General features: G+C 40.0%; 3 protein-coding genes across 4 annotated transcripts; all 3 read right to left on the reverse strand.

Moving 5' to 3' along the window:
* Positions 1-248: 248 nt before the first annotated feature.
* LOC133723190 (uncharacterized protein At5g19025-like) lies at positions 249-725 on the reverse strand. Its single transcript, XM_062150009.1, has one exon. It carries the CDS (start codon positions 723-725, stop codon positions 249-251), a length of 477 nt encoding a protein of 158 aa, XP_062005993.1.
* Positions 726-1,959: 1,234 nt separating this feature from the next.
* On the reverse strand, positions 1,960-4,061 carry LOC133719909 (uncharacterized oxidoreductase At4g09670-like). Its single transcript, XM_062146099.1, has 2 exons — positions 3,796-4,061; positions 1,960-2,738 (listed from the first exon to the last, which is right to left on the reverse strand). Exons 1-2 carry the CDS (start codon positions 4,030-4,032, stop codon positions 2,112-2,114), a joined length of 864 nt encoding a protein of 287 aa, XP_062002083.1. The 5' UTR covers positions 4,033-4,061; the 3' UTR covers positions 1,960-2,111.
* An 11,511-nt stretch (positions 4,062-15,572) lies between these two features.
* On the reverse strand, positions 15,573-17,996 carry LOC133720961 (uncharacterized oxidoreductase At4g09670-like). 2 transcript variants are annotated; one of them, XM_062147453.1, is made up of 3 exons: positions 17,338-17,996; positions 16,002-16,659; positions 15,573-15,679 (listed from the first exon to the last, which is right to left on the reverse strand). In XM_062147453.1, exons 1-2 carry the CDS (start codon positions 17,803-17,805, stop codon positions 16,033-16,035), a joined length of 1,095 nt encoding a protein of 364 aa, XP_062003437.1. In that variant the 5' UTR covers positions 17,806-17,996; the 3' UTR covers positions 15,573-15,679; positions 16,002-16,032. The 2 variants fall into 2 exon arrangements, with proteins under 2 accessions (XP_062003437.1, XP_062003436.1); XM_062147452.1 differs by lacking the exon at positions 15,573-15,679 and having other exon boundaries at positions 15,799-16,659.
* Positions 17,997-18,049: the final 53 nt, after the last annotated feature.

Genomic DNA, 18,049 nt, shown 5'->3' on the forward strand with positions numbered 1-18,049 from the left:
AATGAACAAGAAATCTTAAGACTTGATAACTATGTACATATACATCATACGCAGAATCAACCTTCCAAAACCTATTAGAGATTTTGTTTTCATAACACTAAATAACCGCCTTAAAGTTGAAATGCCCAATTAATAGCATCCAGTATGCAATCCCTCCACTCAAAATTGATAATTATCCAGATCGATCAATCAATCAATGCATTATACTATAGTTACTGAATCATCATTGCAACATTATACTACTTGTATCAATCCTCACAAACAAACAAATTCCAGAAACAAAAGCAATTGCATTTGAGGGTAAAATTGGAAAAGTCACTTCTTATGCCGGCGGCCTCGCTTGGGACCCCAGCCTTCAAGCTTGGCGACGGGGCACCCACACCGTGCTCGAAAAAGCAAGACGGCGGAGCCATCTTCCTGAGCTCGGACCGGAGACACTCGTAATTGGGATTGGTGTCACTCCCGCCCTTCCAGGGCAACTTATCGATCTCCTTAGACCCGGTCTTGACACACTCCTCATTCTGCAGCTGCAAATCGAATTCCATGGCCTTCTTCAAGCCCTTGCAGCCATGGCAGTCGCACTTGCGCGATCGGGCGCCACAGCAGAACTCGACGAAGAGGAGGGCGGCGACGAAGAAGAAGAGGAAGCCGAGGAGGTAGGGGATCAGGAGGAACAGCAGAATCACATGGCGGAGGCTCCCTGATGTCCTCGTTGGAAACGCCATAGTCGGGATTAGAGATGTAGAGCTTGGTTCCAGTTTCGATGGCGGAGGCTCTGCCAGCCGGGGCTACATAGGCAGCTCCCTGATCCGAGAACATGTCGTGCTGCCACTGGACTCCGGCGCCTGAATCCCCAAATCATTCATGAATATTCATTCTTGTTGTATTGTTTTAATTCGAACAAGGCAAAATCAGAGCAGGAAGCAAGAGATCTACTGCTTTACCTTGGCGTCGCGCGATTTCCGGCACGATTGGGCAAGCAGCGGGTGGGTCCGGGAGCGGAGGCAGCCCAGGCGGCTTTGGGTTTTCGTTTTGGGGTGTTGGTATTGGGTCAGTGGCATACGCGTAAATATTTCATCAAACTGAGTATTTTGGTCATTCTGCATTAAATTTGGGGGTCAGGCTTGCATCATTTGACTTTTGGGCCTGGGCTCATGTCCTAATTTGTATAAATCTTTTGGCAAGTGGGTTTTCTGTGTTTACATCTTTGGTCATATGCTACTATGTAATTTTCTATAAATTAAATGCGATTCTATATAGAGACGTACGTAGAAGTGATGAGGATATAAATTAAATGGCTGATTGATTCTTTCCTTGTACATTGGGGGATTGATTTCGTGATTGATCGGAACTTTATCTTTCCTTGCTATGTAGTTCTATTTATTCATCGACGATCATTGTGAAAGATCCAATAATTCTTAAAGTTGTGCAGCGCCCTAATTCTTATACAATGTTCATAGCATTACGAAGGTGTGTCCAAATCCTAAACATACTACTTTGAATTGTAGATTTTTCTTCCGGAAAATACTAGCTTTTGCTTTAAAATTAGTCTTTATATAATCTTGAATTATCAACAGATTCAATAGCTTGAATGCATATGAATTTCTAAATCTAAATAATTCTTCTAAAATCACAATCAAAAAGCTCTACTCATAAACTAATTTTGATATTAATTTGGTTTCAGCAATCTTGGCATGGATTCATACACGAGACTCAAACAAAGTGATGAAGATAAGAAGAAAGAAGAGAGCAGCAAGTCCGGAAAAAAACCAAGAAAGGATCAGTTCCCTGACACCTTTTTCCGTGAAGATATGATACAATATTTAAAGAAATTAAGACGAGAGAAGAAAAGTGCGCCAAAGACCAAGAATTCTAAGTAAAGGTGCAACGTACAGTCCCTTTATCTTTTCTTTTCTTTTCTTTTTTTAATCAATGTAGAATTCATCAATACAAGAAATATTGCAAAGAAGATTTATATCTGCTTAATTTATTAGAGGAACATCCAGATTTGACAATCTTCAAGATTAATCAAATTCTATCTAATGTAACATATGACATATTTAGAGCTCAATGTATGTACTTGTTTGTTGAGCATGAGGTAATCAAATCCATCAAAATAACACCCTAACAGGTTCAAAACCAAGATCAATGGATTTCTTCACTGCATCCAATACTAATTGTGTATTTCTGCTGATTTGTGGCCATTTTTGGTCCGGATTACACCCAAATTCCCTGATGCCCTCGGCAAGCCTTGAGAGCTCTTGAACCATCAAGGCCTCTTGAGGCAGCTGAGAAACCACTCTAACTTCTTCAGGTACTACACTCCACCCAATGTGGAGTTCCGCAAACTTTGCACCGGTTGTGAATTCAAATGAACAATAGTTCTCGGCATATGGAATGATGTAGTCATTGCAACGCACTGTACCATTAGAAGCAGATACAGCCAAGTCCATGGATGTGTGGGAGAGGAAAGAACAGTGAATTGTTGCAACAGTTGGGTCCCGTGGTTCCCATTGAATTGATGCAGTGAAAGACAAGATGACCCCTGCAGAGTTTTTTGTGACATCTGGTAGAGCAGTGACTATAGTTGGTAGTTGGTAGTCCTTAGCCCACAAAATGGCTTCAATGCAGTACCAGCCTAGGTCCCCAAGCGCACCGAGAGCATCTAAATCTGGTTTCACTCTTATGTTGTTCTCCAAAAATTCCTTGGTTCCTGGAAGTGTTGATGAGCTATGAATCTGAAAAGCGTCAAAGCATATGATAGTTAGATACAAGTTATGAAAACTTTTGAAGAGGAGTCAATTGATAGCATTTATAAACTGAGAGTTTCACATTTATTGCTGACAAGCAACTCAAGCAAACTATACTCAACAATTTACATTTATGACAATCAACCTATAGCCAGTAACATTATCATAAATCGGTTTCTGTTTACTTCATCTGGAAAGAGAGAAATAATCGCATCTTTAGGAGTGAAAGATGTGTTCCCTCTGTGGTTTTCAAGCATATTATCACCACGATTAGATGCAGGTTCATTTCCATCAAGTTTAAGTCTACAAGTACTAATAGAACCATTGCTGAAAAGTGGAACTTAGCTACTACTTAGCTTTTGTCCTTGCTTTGATTCCTTTTTTGGTTTGTTTTGCTTTCTTTTTGGATGGCTTGTTTCCCTTGCTTTTGTAAGTTTTTTGCCTCTGGCTTTGGTTGTACTGGGCTTTGCCCTCCCCTCTTTGGTTTAATATACTCGTTTATTTACCAAAAAAAAAAAAAACATTATCATAAAGTACTGAACAGACTCCAAAAAAAAAAAAAAAAAAAAAAAAAAAGAAGTCTCTGCATTCAGGAACCATTTCATTATGACAACTTCCTCAAAATCCATTTCTCTTTGGTCATAAGTCACTAGATAAATAACTTCCTACACAACACCCCCTCCCCCAACCCAAAAAAAGAAAAAAAGACTAACCAACTCTTAGTGATATTGCTAAGCATGAAACTGCAGAAATGAATGAAATTCAATCTGTAATAACCCTACTCTTAGTTATGTTGTTATAATGATACAATTACAGTTACAGAGGTGTATATCCAGTCCAGCCAAAGAAAAAACAGAAGAAGAAGAAGAAATTAAAAGTCTAAATTGCAAGATTGTAGAGACAAAAGAAGTGAAAGGCACAACACTTTGCAAGCTTAAATAAGCAAATAGATGAGTGCGCCCTCAGATTGAGTGCAACACAGAGAAATCCAAAAGATGAAGGATGAACTAGTAAAATATAGTAAGAATGAGAGTCGGTTACTTACGTAGTTGATTTGACCAAAGAGCTTGGAATCAGAGATCAAGTCCTTCAATTTGGCAGTCCTAGGGTGATGCAGCCACATACTCCCACTCATGAACTGTACACCGTTGGATTGGCAAGCTTGGAGTATCTGATCAAGCTCACCCACATCAAGAGCCGCTGGTTTTTCCAAAAGCAAGTGCTTCTTCTTGCGGGCAGCCAAGACAGCCCAGTGAAGGTGAAGACTAGTGGGCAGAGGCATGTACACAGCATCGACACATGGGGAAGGTGAAGACTAGTGGGCAGAGGCATGTACACAGCATCGACACATGGGTCATCGAGCAGCTGATCATAGCTGCCGTAGATGTTGAGGGTCTGAGTGGACAGTCCATTGTTGGCTGCGAATTTGTGGGCTTAATTTGTTATGAATCATTTTATTTACAATTAAAACGCAGGGTTTATTTAGTTGGTGCGCACCGTTTGGTCCTTGTGCTGGGAGCAATGTTTTAAAACGCTGAAGGCGTACCCGAGGCGTTTTCGGGAGAGCCTTGCAGCCTTGAGGCATAAGGCGCATAAGGCGTAAGCCTTTCGTATAAATCACATATATGCATGTAATTTCTACTCTTATACATACCACATTAAGAGTAACCAAAATAACATTACTAATCGTCATTCACTCACAATAAATTAAGTACTAGAAGCATATGATTCAACAAAATTACCAACATAAAATGAAATCAAGCATGATCTCATTGTTGTCCCACTAGTAGTAGTAGTAGAACTCATTGTTACCTGCATTATAACATAGCATCCTATCAATTACATATAGTATACGACTGCTATTGCACAAAATCATGCAATCTGCCAAAAATCACAACATTACTAACCGAGCAGCATATCAATTAACAGTTAACCCTCAATTATTGTGAAATATGGTCCTGGACTCTACTAGTATTATATAATTGGTATCATACACAAGAGACAATCAATATCTTCCTGCTGCTATCAATTAACAGTTTAACACTCAAATTCCCACTGTGCAGCTTACCAAAAGAAAAGAAAAAATCTCCTATTTTGATCTCTCTCCCCTGCAGCTCAAAATGAGTACTTGACTCATACACAAGAGACAATCACTCAATTAACACAATCATATAGCTAATCATATATCAATTAACATGAGATAATCAGATAGCTACTCGGCCTCAATATAGTAAACCCAGTTCAGCCCATCTCAATATCTTCCAGCTGCTATTTCAAAAGAGGACTGAGAACAGAGCATCCAAAAAGGATGCTGGAGAAGAATCCCATCCTTAACAGGATCCTTCAAACCCCATTTTTAAGCTACTCACTCCCCGAGCCTTCACCCAATAAAAAAAGATGAAGTCTTTACTCAAAACTCAAACTGAATCCAACAAAATCTAAATCAATTCCAATGGGATCACAAAATCTGCAAAATTGACAGTAACCCACAAACAAGAATATCTAAAAGTAGAAAAATCTGCAAAATTGAGTAATTGACAGTAACCCACAAACTATTGCAACCAAATTAATGGGGTTGCTGGACATATATGATTGTCTAGACAAGAACAACTCAAACCCAAGTAAATATAGACGGGAAATCGGGAATCATACCTTCAGAAGTTCAAATGGCCTGTTCCGAATCGACCTCCAATCAAGCTCAAATTGACTGCTGCGTAGAGAGGGGCAGAGGGCTGAAATCGAACTCCTAACTCGAACTCTGGGTTAGGGACTTAGGGATCGAATTTGCTAACAGAGAGGGGCAGAGGGCTGAAATCGGGGCTGAAATCGAATTTGGGGTAGCAGTCGCGACCTAGACAGCGTTTAAACTCATTCTATTTCAAAACGACGTCACTTCACTTTTTTTCTGCGCGTACGCCTTTCGCGCCTTGGAGGAAGCCTTTCGCGCCTTTCACGCCTTGGAGAACGCCTCACCAGCGTCGTCGCCTAGCCCCTGACGCACACTCATTTTCAGTCCAGAAAATCGCTTTTGGCGCCTCAGGCGCGCCTTGAGGCGCGCTTTTTAATTCATTGGCTGGGAGTATGTTTGGTAGGGGTCATTACTGGTTGGTCGACACGTGTCCTAAACAGTTCTATATCTACTAGCTTTCTTGTACAACAGATCTATGAATGAAAATCTGCATTTCTATTTTCTGTTTTCTCTAGACTTTCTCTTTTCTTGATTTCGCTACTATGTCATACCATGGCTACGATTCCGGGGATCGTAACAACTGGTATCAAAGCCCGCAACTGGGCCTGTTTCCGGTGAGTCCAGCGGGGTACGGCGGTGGGATCCCCGGCTCTTATTGCAGCACGCATGCTTCTCACCCTCCTCCTCCTTCCCAATTCCCATTGCCACCACGCTATCCACCACCTCTTTCTCAATTTTCATTCCAACCAAGTTACCCACCTTCACCACCACCTTCCCAAACAATTTTTCCTCACCATTTCCCTTTCCCAATCGAACAGATTCGTCCACCAGTCAACCCATTTACGCACAATCTCAATCTGTGGTCGAACCAATCTACCCAGATTATCGCTCATTTTGGCCTGCGTCTAACATGAATCCATTGATTCCAATATTTCAGTCACCACCAGTCCCCACCTTTTTACCCCAAACCCAGTTTCTGAATCCGTTTCCATCATTCGGAGTCGGATCCTCCAACGCCCCAGCCACCACCACCGCAGCTTCTACACCTTCCCTCGGCTCAACTCAATCACAGCCCATGTTTGGCTCAACCCCATCTCAGTCCGAGTTTGGCTCATCCTCATCGACGCAGCCTTCGGGTGCTAACTCATCCCCATTCGGGCCAACTGTATCTGTAGCCATTTTAGGCTCAGCTATGTTTGGTTCTTCCTCTTCTCCACCGCCAATTTCCGATGTTCTGGAGCAAAATGAGGTCCTGCACTCCAGACCTGCCGTCTCCGTTATGGTGGATGAGCTGGAGAAGCTTCGCCAGCCTCTCTCCGTCGCCCTGACCGAGGAGGTCAACCGTGCCTCACCGGTCTTGGATGAGAACTTTACTGACGTTAAGTTGCTCCAGGAGTTGACCGACGAGGACACTGTGGATGAGAACGACGAGCTCGCTCCAATCCTAGTGGATGCGGTTGTTGACAACAAAGTACCTGACAGCACCATTTATCGCCAGTCTCCACCTCAAATTGGAGGAGCATACTGGATGAGCTTGAGGTCAGTGGCGATTCCAGCATCAGGTATTAGAGCACCATTAGAGTGTCATCCATTATCAGTTGTTAGAATTGATGAGTGCTTGTCGTCGCTTGATTTTGTTCTGATTGTTGAGAAGAATGAGAATTTTTCAAGTCGTAAGCCTGCCATGAATTCTGTAAATTGCTTGGAGACTATAGAGGATGCTAGAGAATTGTTTCTAAAAATGCCTGAGAGGAACATTGTCTCGTGGAAAACTCTGATTAGTACTTTGGTCCTAAATGGTCAGGAGGAAAAGGCGTTGGATGTTTATAATGCCATGATTTTGGAGGGAATGGTGCCTACGCATTTTACATTAGCAATTTTGTTCAGTGTGTGTGAAAGGTGGTTGGATGTGGAGAAGGGTAGGAAATGTCATAGCCTTGGAATGGGGGGGGGGGGGGTTAAAGCAGATCGATGGACAAAATTGCGGAGGCTTTGGAAATGTTTAAGCTGATGTGTAGGAGAGGGGTGTCTATTCATTCTGCTTCGTCATTTGTTGATATTGAAAAGGACCCCTCATCTGTTGCTCTTACACTTCTGAAAGAAATTATTAAACTCAAGCTAGTTGTTTCGGAGATGTATGATCCTCTTATTGGAGTTGCAGAACTGATGGTAACAAGTCAGCAGCAACTGTGGGTTGCAGCAGCTCAAGCTTTGGGGTTGCTGGTTGAAATCAAAGTCATGAAGAAAGGATTCCACAAGCATTTCAATAGTGTATTACAAGTGACTGAAAGCACCTTGCAGTCTGCCATTGATGCTGTCACTCATGATTCTCTTCATGAAATTGCCATTCCTTGCTAGAAAGAGGTATTTTATTCATTGGTTATGCTAAAAAAATTTCTAAATCAATTCCATGAATTTTGTTTTGATAGGAATCTCAAGAATATATGGGAAGCAATTTCTGCCTATCTCTGTCGCCAAATGAAGACACAACTTGTTGGTGATACAGCCAACAAACTGATTACACAAAATATGGCATTCATTGTGTGCAGTGTGCATTTTTTGATAGGACAAACAGAGTGTGCAGATTCCTTGTCAAGAATGTTGGGTGTTTGTGAAAAAGGACGTAGCGAGTTTGGTGTTAATGAACATGGTTGTGGGTTTGATGATAAGGAAAATGATGTCAAAGGACCTGATTTCAACGAGAAATTGGACATCTTCCAGTCAAGTCATTGACAATGCTGGGAATTTGCTTCCTAATGACACATTTGGGATAATGGTAAGGAATGCCAAGTTATTTCATGATTATGTGAACGTGCTTGCCAATATACTTTTCAGGAGTGTTAGTAAGGAGCGGGTGAGTTCAAATGTTAGTATATATAATGGATACAATTGTTGCTGCATTATGTGGAAAGGGCATTGACTCCATTGAGTTACATGTCAAGATGGATGGCGTTGGAATTTCATTTTTATTTTGGTTGCTTGCATTTCCTAATACAAAGTTTAAGAGAGAAGCTGCAAGTATAATACCAAGCTTGGCATATCCTATTGATGATCAGATGGTGGGCTAGAATGCTATACATGCCTTGATGTATACAGATGGATTCATTTATGAGTTTTTAGAGAAACCAAAAGATAGGAAACTTGCAGCCATGACAGATACTGCTACCAATTTGCGAATTGATGACCTGAGCAACCAAGAGACACCTTACCTTGCCATTGTGGATATTTATGTTCTTTACAGGAAAATGATGTTTCTTATGCTTCAAGCGAAGTTTCAAAAAGCACATGATTTTGGCACTGTGCCTCAAGTTGAATGTAAAATGGATGTTCTGAAGATCTTGCACTTTCTTTTCACACCTGTAGTTAATATTGCAAGTCAGGAGGCATCTGGTGCTATTGAAGCATATCACGTAAAGTTGAAAGTGAAATTGTTTGCTGATTCACATTTTGGAGCATTCCAAAGAGTTGATTCGTTAGTACACAAGCTGATAACAGAGCTGCACTCACGCTACTGGCTGGATCAATATGCTGATAAATGTGATTCTTTTCAAAACATCAATGAAGAAGGTATTGCTTCTAAGTCTTGGCACAGGGCCCTGCAAACTTCTGATTCTGCTGTTACCTTGGATGATAAAGGCCGTCTCTTTGCCAAGGTTTCAAGCCAGAAGAACAGTAACATTATAAATCTAGTGTGGATTCCTGGATCAGAATTTTCCTTCTGTGATTATGTGTGGTCGATGCAAGGAAACATTTGCAAGCATGCCACCAAAGTTAATATGATCTGTGAAGGTCACCAAGGTTGTCCCCATGCACTTATCAGTACAGCAGTTTCTGAAATTTATGAAATTTCACGTTTGGTTATCTCTAAGGAACAATACGGTGTGTGTATTGGGGGTGTCCTATGTCTTATTCTTGTTCTAGGATAGGTGTTTACGATTCCCTAAGGAACAATTTTTTCCGGTTTCGTTTTTGTACTGCTTGCTGAATCTATATAATGGGCTGACCTATTTTCATAAAAAAAAAAAAAATAGTTGACAATTAAAGTAAACTTTCCGGATTTGAAATTGGAATAAAATATAAAGTTATAAACTCCCTATGCTTGAGATATTACCTAGCTAGTTCTTTGGACTCGAAAAGTGATCTCACTGTGATCTCATATAGGGATTCGAATTAATGCAACCCGAGTATAGATCTAGATCAAATTCGACCTCGATTTCAAGTTTGGATTTGAACTTGATTTCAAACTGGGTCCAAATCCAAACTCTCAGTGCTGAACATCGCTCTAATACAATCTCGCAGTTTTTTTTTTTTAAATAGGATTTGATGTTATTAGAAATCAATAGCCAACAAATAGAGTCCAAATGCACTTAAACAAGAAATCCAACAAAAATTCTGAAAAACCTACCTAGGCCAATGCTAGTCATTAAAGTCTAAGGGATGCTTGCATCAAGCAAGCCTAATCAATTAAGAACAACCTCGCATTGTAAAGGAAAAATCATTCATCTAGTCTCATCTATCAGCACCCAATTGTGGTATCGATAAAAAATGGGGAGTGAAATCCACACTCCCTCTTTCCTTATTTGGTTAAAGTTCTCATAAAAAGACAAAAATTTAAGTTAGTAAAGACAAAATTTAAATTACCAAAGAAAGAAAGATAGATGGTAAAATGGAAAGTGTGGATTTCACTCTCCTAAAAAATTAGAAACATCTCATAAAGCTCATAGAAGATGTTCCTATTAAAAAAGGCTTGTAACCTAAAAGCAAGGTTCGAAAAATCGCTAGGCGCTAGTCGGGCGGTGAGCAGGGGACTAGCGCCTAGACGCCTAGGCGGGTGCCTAGGCGGCGCCTAGGCGGTTTTGTATTTTTTAATTTTTAATTTATTTTTATAACATTTAAGAATATATAAATAATTAAAAAGTAATTAAATTGATTAAAAATGACATTATATCGAGATTATCATTGAGATTATCATTTTACAAAACAAACTATCTCGATAGTAGAAATGAAATTTTGATAAACCTTAAAGGAGTACTTCTGCCTCCTTCAAAAAAAATAAAAGAGTACTTCTGCACATTGAAAACAAAGGGTTGGTGACCAACAAGAAAGAAACTGAGAAGCAACTTCTTATCCTTCATGTTCTTAGTTTTCTTTTCTATTATTATGACTCAATTCATCCCCTTTTTCTTGTTCCTTCAGTGATTGAAAACCATTGTAGAATTTCTTCCTATATATGATAATGATACAGTAAAGTATAACCTAATTACTCAAAACCCCAAACAAAAAGTGACTGCAACTCTACAAGAACAACTCCAGTTTGCAGCAAAAATTCAATTCCCATTTAATTAGTTTCCTGATAGATATTAAAAACCAACCAAATCGAAAACACTTCATCTTGCAAGAGCTATTCTTAGTACAGATCCATAATTGTGAAGCCTATAAACTTCATCTTCACATCATCTAACAAACAAAATCCGAAACACCTAAAGGGATAGACATGAAAAGCAAACATAATTGAACCAACGCAGAGGTGATAGGACCTAAGAAGCCAATAACATACCCAGACCAAGTTCGGCAACCTCTGATCAGATCACCACCGATCAAAGCATCGGCGAACCAGACATCTACCATCATTCCAGAATTCAGTGGTTGACCTCCCGTACCAGAATCCTCCAATCAGACAGGCCACGGCATCAGCGACCCAGACTGTCAAACTGACCGCTGGCAACTGAGCCCAGATCGACAACCTCGGCGAAGACCAAATCGGATTGTCCCTGGAACATAACCGGACGCAGCCGGAAAGACTATTACCTCGACCAAGAATTGAAATAAATACGCCCAAACCCGCTTAAATTCACCGCCCAGCATATTCCGCGTAGCCGCTCAGACGCCTAAGCGCCCGCCAAGGCCGCCTAGGCGGCCGCCCAAAATCAAACCACCTAACACCGCCGATTAGCTATTAATCGAGTCGAAGACTCACCGCCCAGCGCCTAGGCGGCGCCTAAGCGGCCTGGGCGGCCGAGTTTTAGAACAGTGCCTAAAAGTAAGATAAAATTAGAAGATAGTAAGCTCCTTCACTTTAGGATCAAAACTTATACCTTCCTCAGCAGCTAACAATCTCGACAATAGGTTGGTCTTCTTGCTCTTAGTCATTTTCTTGTTGTCCAGTCCAGCTTCAGGGTTTACGGTTTAGGGTTTATACCTTTACCTTTCCCAACGGTACCATAAGGAAGCTTCTTTAAGCTATCCACTGGCCTTCCCCTCTTCTTCTTACCTTGCCCACTGCCAATAGTTGCCACAACCACCAGTCTCATGTTAATAGCATCCAGATTCTTCTTACCTATAACCAAACCCAACTCAGCTTCTTAAGAGAAATAGTGATATCATCCTCAGTCGTTAAACCCGTACTTTTCAGTGAAAGGTCTAACTTCATTTCCAGGCTCCTCCAATAGTTAGATATTGACACATCTCCGCAGTTTGGCAGCGCCGCCACAGAGGTAGTAGAAAATGACTTTGGGATGCATCTTGGTACCTGCATGCACTTTAAAAACTAGGGTTTGGCCATTAACCAAAACCCTAGAAGTTGTCGGCCCAGAAACACGACCTGCCCACAATTCAGTAATGGAAAATTGTTGCGACATCACTCTTGCAGCTTCACCATCTTCCTCCAAAACTGGTTTTGAGCATGGCAGACCTACGTGCATCACCAAGCCACACTACCCACAGCGACTGAGCAACTTTTTGTATTTGAATTTAACCAAAAACTCCACCTAGTCTATGACCCAGAATTGGTGCTTGAACAGTAGAGGCGGCAACAGTTTGATTTCAACCTGGATTCGAAGCATGCCGGTGTGAAAAGCTGGCCGGTCCCAATCCTAGTTCCCCAAGAGTGCTGCCAATACGACGAAAATGTCGACGACACTCCCTACAAAAAAAATCCAATACGACGAAAGCTTCAACGGCACAAATGTCTCCAAACTCACTCCGTCGTACTCTGCCAAGGCCACTGGAGCCAAAATTCTGTAATCACTAAAGAAAAATTAGACAAATTGGACATGCTAGATTTCCACGCAAGCAATTAACCCTATATTTTCTTTGTTAGTTTATTTTATTTTTTGACAATTTTGTTTGTGTAGGTACAAGCTTTGCACTTGGTGTATTGGCATTCCCATACAAAACGATGAAGTATCCTTTTGAGTCAGCATATGCACCTAATTTGTAGGAAGTTTTCGTTAGGAAAGTATCTTTTTGTTTTCTTAATCTTTATCATGCAAAGATACTTCCCGTATGTGAAGTTGCATCATTGAAATCCAAATTAATTTAGGATGTGTCAAAATTGATTTAGGATTTGTTTTGTTTAAATTGGATATCTTTTATTAAAAGTCCTTTCCTTTTAGGAGTCCAATTAAGGTAAAAGTCGTGGTTATTGAGAATTTGTTCTCTGATGAAGATTTGTGAAAAAGGGCGTTCAATATAAGGGGACTTAGATGCAACAAAGAGATCATCTCGTTTGGCTTAGCAAGAGACGCATAGAAAAACCTTGAAACACTTGTTCCTTGTAAAAGTGGTTCATTGATCATTCTTTCTCTCGAGATCAGTAGAGAAGGTGTTAATGGAAGATGAGCGATAGTTGCAGATCATTCAAGTGAAGAAGGTGATCAAGATTCAAGACAAACACCTCATTAGTTAAGTCTAGTGATTGTAGCCGAGCTAGTGCTAATTGTGTTTGTAAAGAAACATATCCTTCATCATTAGTGAATTGATTTTATTTTGGGTTATCAAGAGTAAGAGCCCCGCAGTGTTTTTAATCTCATACTTGAGGTTTTCACTGCGTAACCAAAAGTTGTGTGTTCTGCGTTATTTTTGGTTTCTACCCAGTAAGGATTGCAACGTGCCTATCAATCCCCGTTTTCCAGAAAACATGTTTTGTCCTTGTATTTTCAGTTTGTTTTTGTGTTTAGTGAACAATGGCCCTTGTCCACTCGAACTCATTCATTTCCACATGAAAGATGGTCTTTTATTGGGGGTCAGTAAAAATGCTAACCTGGTTTTTTAGCCTAAGTAATGCAACTACAACTTCCAACACCTACCATTCTTTGCATCATGTTTGAACCTTTCCTGAGCAAAAGTATTCACTTTAGAATGGATAAAACCTAGTTTTCCTCATCAAAATGTAACACGCTGCTATAAAATGTTAAAGTTAAGTTGAAACCTGGAATGAGAATGGAAATGAAGGGAATGATTCTGGTGCATTAGTTTTCCTGCGCTTACTAATATATATATATATATATACAGATCCTATCTAGAGCGAGGCATCGCTTTGAAATTTCAGAGCGAGGTTAGGGTTTAGGGTCACTTTTCGATCGCATATCCACATCTCAACCGTTCAGTTTCTAGGTACTAATGTATAGATCATCTCTACAAAATTTCAGCCAAATTGATGGTCGTTAAGGCATTGATAACTGCCTTAAAGCTAGTACGGTTCAGTATATATATATATATATATATATATATATATATATATATATATATATATAGAAGCCTTCCAATGAGGGATCCCTTTTTTTGGTATTTTATAGGGATAGGCATTTTACCAACTTTTGGATCATATTTTCACATCTCAACCGTTCAGTTTTTAGGTCCTAATGTGTAGATCACTTCTACAAATTTTCAGCCAAATCGGTGATCGTTAAGGCATCCAAAACTGCAATTTACACGAACGGACCGAATCTGTCGAACCGGAACCGTTCGTGTTTATAATGGTAAATTGCAGTTTTGGATGCCTTAACGATCATCAAATTGGCTGAAATTTTGCAGAAGTGATCTACACATTAGGACCTAAAAACTGAACGGTTGAGATGTGAAAATATGATCCCAAAGTTGGTAAAATGCCTATCCCTATAAAATACCAAAAAAAGGGATCCCTTAGAGGAAGGGCCCTGTATATATATATATATATATATATATATATATATCAATATGACATTTGTCAATATGGACATCCTCATTGAATCCCCAAGAATCACCTCTCCAAAACCCTGGCCTGTCAATCGGATCAGAAAATGAGAAAAGCAATCAATCCCTTCAACCTCCTCGAGCCTACAAGTGCCATTAATTCTCCAGGCATTCCGAAACATTCTCAGAAAAGGAGCGTTGCTTATAATCCCTCACTGTGAGGAGTTTTTCCATGCACCATGAACACTTCCGGTTGTCTCAAACCTTTTCCCTGAGACGGACGCAGATCCATCTGCCATTTTCCTTCTGCGATGGCAAGGAAAGAGGCTAGGCGGGCTGCCATTAATTGCATCAACTAACGTCATTGCTAGTTCTATAGATTGATCTCGCAGAAAACCCTAACCCTAGACTGGGATAGAGAGAGTTAGCTTAGTGATGTGTCAGTTATTTGAATAAATCCTTTAATAGTTAAACTGAATTGTTAAAATAAATCCTTATGGAATAGCCCTTAACGAAGGATTGCAAAATGATAAACACATCCCCTCAATTTATATTTTTTAGGGTTGCATGCAGTAGCTTTTTTTTTTTCTCCTCTCAGAAGAATGCTGTTATGTTTTTGTTATAACAAACAGACTGGAGGTCAGGGGTACAAATTTCATTGTTATCTTGGTTATCATGGGATAGGTGCGGTGATGCGAGTTGCCCTAGGTAGGGGTTGGGGTAGGGATAAAAAAACATAAGAAATAAAACAAAATTTATTGTAAATAAATTAAATGTGATTCTATATAGAGACGTACGTAGAAGTGATGAGGAAATAAATTAAATGGCTGATTGATTCTTTCCTTGTACATTGGGGGATTGATTTCGTGATTGATCGGAACTTTATCTTTCCTTGTTATGTAAGTTCTATCTATTCATCGACAATCATTGTGAAAGATCCAGTAATTCTTAAAGTTGTGCAGCGCCCTAATTCTCATACAATGTTCATAGCATTACGAAGGTGTGTCCAAATCCTGAACATACTACTTTGAATTGTAGATTTTTCTTCAGGAAAATACTAGCTTTTGCTTTAAAATTAGTCTTTATATAATCTTGAATTATCAACAGATTCAATAGCTTGAATGCATATGAATTTCTAAATCTAAAGAATTCTTCTAAAATGACAATCAAAAAGCTCTACTCATAAACTAATTTTGATATTAATTTGGTTTCAGCAATCTTGGCATGGATTCATACACGAGTCTCAAACAAAGTGATGAAGATAAGAAGAAAGAAGATAGCAGCAAGTCTGGAAAAAAACCAAGAAAGGATCAGTTCCCTGACACTTTTTTCCGTGAAGAGATGATACAATATTTAAAGAAATTAAGACGAGAGAAGAAAAGTGCGCCAAAGACCAAGAATTCTAAGTGAAGGTGCAACGTACAGTCCCTTTATCTTTTCTTTTCTTTTCTTTTTTTAATCAATGTAGAATTCATCAATACAAGAAATATTGCAAAGAAGATTTATATCTGCTTAATTTATTCGAGGAACATCCAGATTTGACAATCTTCAAGATTAATCAAATTCTATCTAATGTAACATATGACATATTTACAGCTCAATGTATGTACCTGTTTGTTGAGCATGAGGTAATCAAATCCATCAAAATAACACCCTAACAGGTTCAAAACCAAGATCAATGGATTTCTTCACTGCATCCAATACTAATTGTGTATTTCTGCTGATTTGTGGCCATTTTTGGTCCGGATTACACCCAAATTCCCTGATGCCCTCGGCAAGTCTTGAGAGCTCTTGAACCATCAAGGCCTCTTGAGGCAGCTGAGAAACCACTCTAACTTCTTCAGGTACTACACTCCACCCAATGTGGAGTTCCGCAAACTTTGCACCGGTTGTGAATTCAAATGAAGAATAGTTCTCAGCATATGGAATGATGTAGTCATTGCAATGCACTGTACCATTAGAAGCAGATATAGCCAAGTCCATGGATGTGTGGGAGAGGAAAGAACAGTGAATTGTTGCAACTGTTGGGTCCAGTGGTTCCCATTGAATTGATGCAGTGAAAGACAAGATGACCCCTGCAGAGTTTTTTGTGACATCTGGTAGAGCAGTGACTATGGTTGGTAGTTGGTAGTCCTTAGCCCACAAAATGGCTTCAATGCAGTACCAGCCTAGGTCCCCAAGCGCACCGAGAGCATCTAAATCTGGTTTCACTCTTATGTTGTTCTCCAAAAATTCCTTGGTTCCTGGAAGTGTTGATGAGCTATGAATCTGAAAAGCGTAAAAGCATATGATAGTTAGATACAAGTTATGAAAACTTTTGAAGAGGAGTCAATTGATAGCATTTATAAACTGAGAGTTTCACATTTATTGCTGACAAGCAACTCAAGCAAACTATACTCAACATTCAACAATGTCAAGAGTCAAGAGTCAACCTATAGCTAGTAACATTATCATCAAGTACTGAACAGACTCCAAGAAAAAAAAAAAAAAGTCTCTGCATTCAGGAACCATCTCATTATGACAACTTCCTCAAAATCCATTTCTCTTTGGTCATAACACCCCTCCCCCAACCCAAAAAAAGAAAAAAAGACTAACCAACTCTTAGTGATATTGCTAAGCATGAAACTGCAGAAATGAATGAAATTCAATCTGTAATAACCCTACTCTTAGTTATGTTGTTATAATGATACAATTACAGTTAAAGAGGTGCATATCCAGTCCAGCCAAAGAAAAAACAGAAGAAGAAGAAGAAATCAAAAGTCTAAATTGCAAGATTGCATGTAGAGACAAAAGAAGTGAAAGGCACAACACTTTGCAAGCTTAAATAAGCAAATAGTTGAGTGAGCCCTCAGATTAAGTGCAACACAAAGAAATCCAAAAGATGAAGGATGAACTGATGAACTAGTACGTATACTATGGTAAGAATGATAGGAGTCGGTTACTTACGTAGTTGATTTGACCAAAGAGCTTGGAATCAGAGATCAAGTCCTTCAATTTGGCAGTCCTAGGGTGATGCAGCCACATACTCCCACTCATGAACTGTACACCGTTGGATTGGCAAGCTTGGAGTATCTGATCAAGCTCACCCACATCAAGAGCCGCTGGTTTTTCCAAGAGCAAGTGCTTCTTCTTGCGGGCAGCCAAGACAGCCCAGTGAAGATGAAAACTAGTGGGCAGAGGCATGTACACAGCATCGACACATGGGTCATCGAGCAGCTGATCATAGCTGCCGTAGATGTTGAGGGTCTGAGTGGACAGTCCATTGTTGGCTGCGAATTTGTGGGCTTTCTCGATGGAGCGGCTCGCAATGGCGTACAGGGTCGAATTGGGTGCCAGGTTTATGGCGCGAGCTACCTTTCTAGCTATGTCCGCACATCCTAATATGCCGAAACGTATTTTTGGGTTTTCAGACATTGCTTCTGCTTCTGGTTCTTGGCCTTTGTGTGGTGCACTGAGTGAAAGGATCGTCTTATCTACTTGCTCTTCATATGTACGTTGAGATGGTGAAGTGATTTGGTGGGTCTTTGGGCCTCATCATCTTGGGTCTCATAGGGAGTGGGTCAGCAGCGATCCAGCTAGCTTTTCATCACTCATGACATCTCCATCTCATAAAGCCAAATCAAAGTTAAATAAAATAACCCTTATATAAATTATCTTC

The sequence above is a fragment of the Rosa rugosa genome, chromosome 7 (assembly GCF_958449725.1).
Source record: "Rosa rugosa chromosome 7, drRosRugo1.1, whole genome shotgun sequence".
Lineage (NCBI taxonomy): Eukaryota > Viridiplantae > Streptophyta > Magnoliopsida > Rosales > Rosaceae > Rosa > Rosa rugosa.